At 43.7% G+C, this 7,783-nt stretch overlaps 1 protein-coding gene across 1 annotated transcript in view; it reads left to right on the top strand.

The window, feature by feature from the left end:
- Nucleotides 1-1,128: 1,128 nt before the first annotated feature.
- ZBTB47 (zinc finger and BTB domain containing 47) overlaps nucleotides 1,129-7,783 on the top strand; it is a 348,552-nt gene continuing 341,897 nt past the window's right edge. The window contains exon 1 of the mRNA XM_078665312.1: nucleotides 1,129-1,281. Within this exon, the coding sequence (XP_078521438.1) occupies nucleotides 1,279-1,281 (3 nt within the window). The 5' untranslated portion in view covers nucleotides 1,129-1,278. The remainder of the gene's footprint in view (nucleotides 1,282-7,783) is intronic.

The raw sequence follows: 7,783 nt of genomic DNA, 5'->3' as shown, positions 1-7,783 counted from the left end.
ACACTCCATTCAGAGGCGCATCTAGAGCCAAATTTCGGGGGGGGGGAGACGAAGAAAAAATTTCGAGGGGGGGTGCTGAAACTTTAAGCAATAGGCAGAGTGGAGCTGCAAGGGCTCTTAGAAGGGGTGAAACAACAACAAAGCCTCATTAACATGCAAATGGTCTTTTAAAGACCTTTGAAGTGCTCGGGTGCGGCTGTGTGTGTGCCCGGGAAGCTGTCTCATCTCGGGCAGACACACATGACGTGCGGGGGGGGGGGGGGGCTGAAGCCCTTTGAGTCCAGTGGGTGTTGCACGCCTGACTCCACTTCACTCTGTGCTAATCAACTTTACAGCACTCCACGACTTCTACGCCACTCCACAACACTTCATTCTACTGCATGACACTACACGCCACTCTCCTTTACGCCACTAACTTTTAGCCATTCTGAGCAGCAGTCCCGCAGCTGTACAACATAGCTAAAACATATCTGCAAAGCCAATAGCTCTTGCATAGGCGAAACCCATTGATTTTGCCAATGCTTGTTGTAAGTGAAACGTGAGTTGTAATTCCAGCTTTCGAGTAGCCTTATTGTATGATCTTGGGAACAAGGCTTTATCTAATAATACCTTGTTTCCAATATCTAATAAATCCTGCACGTATTTGGCAACAGAAAAGAAACAAGTGTTTGAGGCTAACATAAAAAAAATGTGTTCTTCCACTTTGTTCTTTTAGTTGTGTTCAGGTCGCATAATGGCACGAGTAAGAAGTTCACCCATTGGTTTTATTTCTTTTCCTCCTGATATTTATAGTTTAGCTAGTCCTGGTATAAATTGGGATACTACGAGTATCCAAATGGCACCAAAGATGATTGCGAGAGCCACTCACACCTGGCGTGAAAAAACTTCCGACCGCCTTGAGCTCGAAGCTTTAGAAAATCCCCAGATGTAATAACCCCGAGACAGGGTGCAGTTGTTCGGTGCGGTGGCATCTGCGTGGCTGGGAGAGAAACCGAAAGGAGCCCCTGTCTCTTTAAAGGTCCAGACGGCAGCCCCATCTGATCCCGCAGCTCCAATCAGAGGCCCCCCTCCGCATCAGCACTTCTGGCTAAACATGGCGATAGCAGGATGATGTAAAGAAGGAAAAAAGGGGTGTAGGACAAAAAAAGCCCCTCAACGAACCTCAAAAAGCCCAGGAGGAGAGGTGTCTACCAGCACCCAACACTTTCATGGAGATCACACACCCCCTGCAGCACTGGGAGGGGCAGGGCTGCTCTGATCCCAACACCTGGCATCAAAATGGTATTGCTGCTGAGATCTTTTTTTCTCATTTCTGTGCATATCGTATTTTTAATGTCCTCCCGGATTCCCCCGCAGGGCTTTCTGCAACTTGCAGTGCTTTGCGGTGTAGGCTGTGCATGGGCAAAACCAAAAGGCGAAAAAGGGGGAGGGGGCTGCTGATGCTGCGGATTGGTAACCAGGAGACCCTGTGCCAATTTCGTACACTTGATGTGTCACGTCTGCGGTTGCTCTGCAGGGGCGTCTGAAACTTACCTGTGCCCGGAGGGGTGGGCTCTGCTTCGGGCGGAGGGCGCGAGGAGGAGGTGGTGCGGGGGAGGTTGCAGTGCTGACTTATGTTGAACGGAATGTGAACTGCGACTCATTTTACGAATATCTGCACTTCTTGTTTTCCCCTTTCATGGACCCTATAAGTCATATGAGTTATGCCCAGGGCATAGACGAGCATAATTTCAGAAGGGGGAGTGATGTGGAGAAAACGTTGGACAGCAGACCCTCTTGTTCATTTCAGTGCCTTTATTGTATTTATTGTATTTTCTTCACCCTTCGCAGTCGCAGCATTACTTTACTCAGCATATCATCAGCGTGGCTTGCTCAGGAGGTTGTCAAGTGATCTCATGTCATGTGACAGACAACGCCAGCCTGTCCTTCCTTTCCAGCCAACAAACAACACGTTGCATTCTGGGACTTGTAGTTTCAGTTTTAACTTGGCACTTTCTTGCTTTAAAATTCCCTGCATGCAAAGTGCTGTCAGCTGAAATGCCGGACCTGCGTTAAGAGTTCACATGATATGCAAAGGGGCCACTCGCCAGATGGGCAGTGATTATGTTGGAGGAGGGTAGCCTGCAGAAGAACCCTTTCTCAGTTTCTCGTTTGAAATCATTACACGAGGAGCAGACCTGTCAACCTTAAGATAAGGTTCGGTGTGCGGTCGTTCAGAAAGGGGACGGAGCATGGCGAGTGGGGCTTTGGACCCCCTTGTATGCCTAAATAACTTTAATGTGCCCACCCCCTATAGAAAGAATTTCTAATTTGAGTAACCACAAAATAGAGCCCTGCTGTGCGAAGCATTCACACCTGTCATAGAAAGCTGTTCTACGAAAGGGGGGTCTAGCTCCCATTGTGAGAGTGCGCCTAGACGGGGTCGCCGTGTGTGATCCCGTGTGAAATCGTGCGCCACCCGGCGGCAGACGCGTGGGAGTTGGCAGTCTCGTGTGTGTAAAATGGCTTTTAAAATGGATAGATTGTGATTGTGGTATCTTCATGTGTGTGAATTTGGTAGCTGATGATGGGCTTACCTTGAGTTTTTTGGGGCGGGGTGTCCAATCGGAATGGATCTCTGCATTACTCTGCATTGTGCAAGGAGATTTAGGGCCATATGTATGAAAGTTAGGTTTTGCGATTCTCAAATAGCGATTTTTGGGGAATTGCTATTTGAGAATCACAAAACGCTATCAGCCTTATTCATCAACGGGCCGTTTTGCGAGCCCCTAATAGCGATTCATAGCGAATCGCTATTAAGGACTTGCAAAACGGTATTCATGTAGGAATTGCTAAATAAATAGCGATTCCTACACATTCCTTATTTGCGAGTAGCAAATTGCTAATCGCAAATAAGGAATATCTCCCCATTCATTCCTATGGGCCAAGAGGCCCATAGGAATGAATGGGGAGTATTCCTTATTTGCGATTAGCAGTTAGCTACTCGCAAATAAGATAGCGATTTAAAGGGTGCCAGGGGTGTCCAAAGGACACCCTGTAGCACCCCTTAAATGCAAATTGAAACAGGTGTTGCGCACACACATGTCCAAAGGACATGTGTGTGTGCAACATGCAACTTAGAAAAATGCTTTTAAAAGCATTTTTCTAAGTTTTTGCTATTTACCGAGAGGTCTGACCTCTCGGTAAATAGCGGCCCAAAATTGCGAATTAGCAATTTAAAAATGGTTGATGAATTGCATTTAAGGAATCTCAAATAGAGATTCCTTAAATGTAATTCCTCGCAATTTAGCGAATTAGCAATTACCGATTTTTGCATTTGGGATGATGAATCCCAAATGCAAAAATTGCGCTCGCAAAGGGCCAGATTCTCAGAATCTGGCCCTTTGCGAGCGCAATTTGGCTTGATGAATCAGGCTGTATGTATGTAGGATTTGCAAATAATTTTGCGAATCCTATATATTCCTTAATTGCTAATTGCGATTCGCAAATAAGGAATACCTCCCCATTCATTCCTATAGGCCTAGAGGCCCATAGGAATGAATGGGAAGACACTCTCAATTTGCGATTCTCAATTAGAGAATCGCAAATTGAGAATGCAATTTCAAAGGTGCCAGGGTGTCAAAAGGACACCCTGTTGCATCCCTGAAATGTGAATGTGTTTACATGTGGCACAGCATCACATGGCACTTTGAAAAATGCAAAAAAGTGAATTTTTCAGAGAAATCGCAAATTACTACCAACTTGAAGTTGGTGGTAATTGGCAATTCCTTAAGCCCAAATTGCACTTTTTCTGTACCTCTTACATTGCATTTAAGGAATCGCATGATTTGCGATTCCTTAAATGTAATCACAAAATAAGGAATTGCAATTTTTGCGATTCCTTATTTTGCGAGGCAGTTTTACCGTAATACATCCCACTTAGCTAAATTGCAATCGCAAACGCCGAAATTCTGCGAATTTCGGCGTTTGCAATCGCAATTTTGAATGATACATATGGCCCTTAGTTGTATACTTGGCGCAACAGTACAAACCTGCTTTTTGAGAGCACATCATTGATTGTCGCCCATACCAAGTGTTAGTAGCTAAGGCAGTTGGTTTCCCCTGTGCCTTCTGTCTGGTACTTGTAGTTTTGCTTTTCTGTTGTACACATAAGTCTCGCAAGAGCAACTGGACGTCAAAGGCAACTCAAACTTGACGGAACAAGTTGAAATTCATATGGAGGGGAACACAAAACTAATGATCGTCTAATGGACTGAACAATTACTAATACTCTGTAATTTATTAACTATTTTGTAATTGTGTCTGGAAATGACATTAAAAATGTAATACACTTATGTAAATGTGAAAAAATGCCGTCATATCTGTTATAGGCTCTGAAAATATATTTGGGGTATAAATCGTTGTAGTTTGATTGTTTTTTCGAAAAGAATGTATATTTATAAGTTGTGCGCACCCCTCAATGCGAAGTACTTTATTGTACATTGCATGATGAAAGTTGATGGGTAGGGTCATTGGCCAAGTGAGTGTGAGCGCAGTGACCTTTGAAAATATCCCCCCTTTAGGTCGAATGACCAGACAATGCAAGCTGTGAGGCTGCCTAAGACTTAGGGGCAGGCTTACAAGCCCCTTGCGCTGCCAGTACGTCACTTTTTGTGATGCACTGGCAGTGCATTTCTCTGCTCCATATTTACAAGGACAAGAAAAGCCACCCTGCGTGGCTTTTCCTGTCCTTGTAAATACTGCCCCTTTACATGCAGCACTTTGAATGGAAGGGGCGTTCCATGGGTGTTGCTGTGGGTGTTCCCATGCAACACCCATGGAACCAGACCCATTTCCAGATTTAGGAGTATGCGTAAACCTGGAAATGCATCAGTATGCCACGCCTTCCCAGGGGAGGCGTAGGGAGGCGCAACAAGGAGAAATGTTTTCATTTCTCCTCGTTTTTTTCCTCTTTCAATGCGTGCTGCATTCTACAGCATGCATTGAAAGAGGTAAGTGCCTGTAGTGATTGTTTTTGTGCAGGAAGGGGCACCTTCCTGCCCAAAAACAATCACCCATGGCACAGGCATCCTTGCACCATGGTGCAAGGGTGCCTGCACATGGCAGCTGTTTGTGCGCCAGTGCAGGGGAGAGCACAGGAATGCGACATATCAATGTAAATATGTCGCATTCCTGTGCTCTGAAAGTGCGTAGCCAAAGGGCTTGCTGTGGCATGCTGCGGCACCTTCTTGTAAATCTGCCCCTTATTGTCAGTGAACCAAGAATTTACAGATGACTTAAAGCCACCCTTTTCTTACCATTGGCTGGCTTTATTGTTTCTCAAATTTGTTTGCTTCTTAGTCAATGGCTTGCCTTGCTCATCTTATGGTTGTCCCTCCCCTGAAGCATAGCCTCTTTGGCGTGCACTGCTCTATTGTTTCTTTTTGCCTAAGCACTCCACAAGAAAGCATATGTTTTCCAGCTGTCTCCCTCAAGTGATTCTCACCCCACCTTCTGCTCTGTTTCTCTCTCGTCTGCGTGCTTTTCTACTCCGTGCTGCTCTCTTCAATATTTTTGTTTAAGTCTCTCTCTTTCTCTCTCTCTCTTTCTCTCTCTTTCTCTCTCTTTCTCTCTCTTTCTCTCTCTCGGATTCTCCCTTCTAGTGCTTCTACCTTGCCCCTCCAAGTGCTGCTTTCCCCCTCCCCTCTCCTCTGTTACCCTCGAACCCCCAACAACTGAAGGCCTTTTTTATTTATTTAAATTGATGCGTTCATACTAAAAATCTTTATTTTATTTATGTACCAATCCAAGTGGCCTCTGCTATCTTAATCAAGTGAAGACACAATCAACGCAAATGGCATCAGCATCATTCTGCTCCGATTCATGCACACCTGAGTGGAATGCTGCGATTGCCATCTGGCCATTATTTATTTGTTATTTTTTTATTTTTTTTACTGTGCTGCTCAGCGTCCATGGTGTTGTACAGCACTGCCAAAAGGAATTGGACAAGTCAATCAGATAGGTTCCAAAAGAGACACTTATTGGCTTTGCTTTAAAAAAAAAAGTATTTTATTTTTGGTTTTACACTTTTACTTCATCATTATACACAGCAGACATAACACACAAGAAAAAACACATAACAGAGTTATTTCAGGTAGCCAAATACAAATCCCTTCTAAATTTTTAAGGACCTTATCCCAGAGCATGAGCACACAATATACATATATAAGTACTTTACAATTATTAGTTCCCATACCACCTACAACACAGTTTTTCATCTTAGGTCTTAAAAGTGCCTGTGTTTAGACTGAAGCTGAGATCCATACTCTTTCATAGCCAAGGGCAGAAAGTGCAGGTGCATACTTCGGTAAAGTGCAAAGCGAGGCTTATCCTAATGATGTCAAAAAATAAATATGTTCTACCTATTCCAAAACATACCCAAATAAATGATGAAGTGCAGATGCATAATAACATTGGTGGGCCTGTAGGATTGCAGCATATCTGTAAACATTACTATAAAGTGTCGATGCATAATAGCAGCAAAGATATTCCTGCTATCGCAACTTAGCTACAAACATTGTCAGCCAGCAGAGTTTAGAAGCTAAAATATCAAACCATTGTAAAGTGCAGGTGCATAATAGCAATGATATGGTCAAGAAAAAGCGGTAAATCTGTAAACATTATTAGAAAGTGTAGCTGACATATCGCAATAAGATATTCATACATTTACAGCATAACAGCAAACATTATCCATTTAAAAAAGTCAGAGCAGGCCCCTGCGATCCTCAGAAGACCAAGAGAATTTATGTCTGCCACCCAACTGTCTACCTTTATTGCATTCCACCTTAATGTCTTCATTACGGAGTCAAATCTTCCATCCAGTTAATAACAGACGACTAGATTCTGCCCCATAACTTCTTCTTACGCCCCTTGCATTTATACAAATTAGTTTCCATGTAGTATAATGCTAAAAATCTAGACCTCCATATTAAAAAGGTTGGGGGTTCTGGTTGTAGCCACTCTGATGTAAATACAAAGTCGAGCTACTGCCATAGAAATAAATAATAGATATGCCTCTTTCCTTAAGACATCATTGTCCTCTGAGCCATCTATCACCCCCAAAATCATCAACACCGGGATGATCTGAACTTGTGCCCCAATGATTTATCCCATGAAGTTCCCAATGTCTTGCATCAACGAATCTAATATGGGGCATGAAAAAACGTTTGGACGATCTCGGTCTGCTCTGACCCACACTGACTGTAATTGCCACAAACCCTGCCACCCCATCTAGCCACCTTAGCCGGTGTAGTATAAATTGAATATTGTACTAAAATGTTGGCATCTCAAGCTGGCTGTTAACCACCCTGTTGCCTAAATCCAATGTTTCCCAAAGATAGTGGTGTAGCAAAGTCAGGTAGTACCTAGTGCAGGAAATTTCCTGTCACCCCCAGCTTGACAAAATGGCAAAAATATGTGTTTAAAATACATATTTTGCTATTTTGTCACCACCTCCATGATGACACTTGTCACCCCCGGCTTGACAAAATAGCAAAAATATGTGACACCCAGGGCGGCCCACACCCCCCTTCCTACGCCACTGCCCAAAGATAAAGGCCCTCTATACCAAGTATAGCTTGCCATTTAGTATTTTGCACTTCCAAATAATCAGGTTAGCCTTGTATCAGAATATAATATATTGAGCCAATTCTATCCCTCCGACTTACAGCCTCAACTAAGGGAATCTTAACCACTAAAGATGGCTCCCTCACTCTCTTGTTGATAAAATCTCGGATCGGCAAAA

The sequence above is a fragment of the Lissotriton helveticus genome, chromosome 10 (genome assembly GCF_964261635.1).
Source record: "Lissotriton helveticus chromosome 10, aLisHel1.1, whole genome shotgun sequence".
Classification (NCBI taxonomy): domain Eukaryota; kingdom Metazoa; phylum Chordata; class Amphibia; order Caudata; family Salamandridae; genus Lissotriton; species Lissotriton helveticus.
This window is presented reverse-complemented; position numbering and strand designations above follow the sequence as displayed.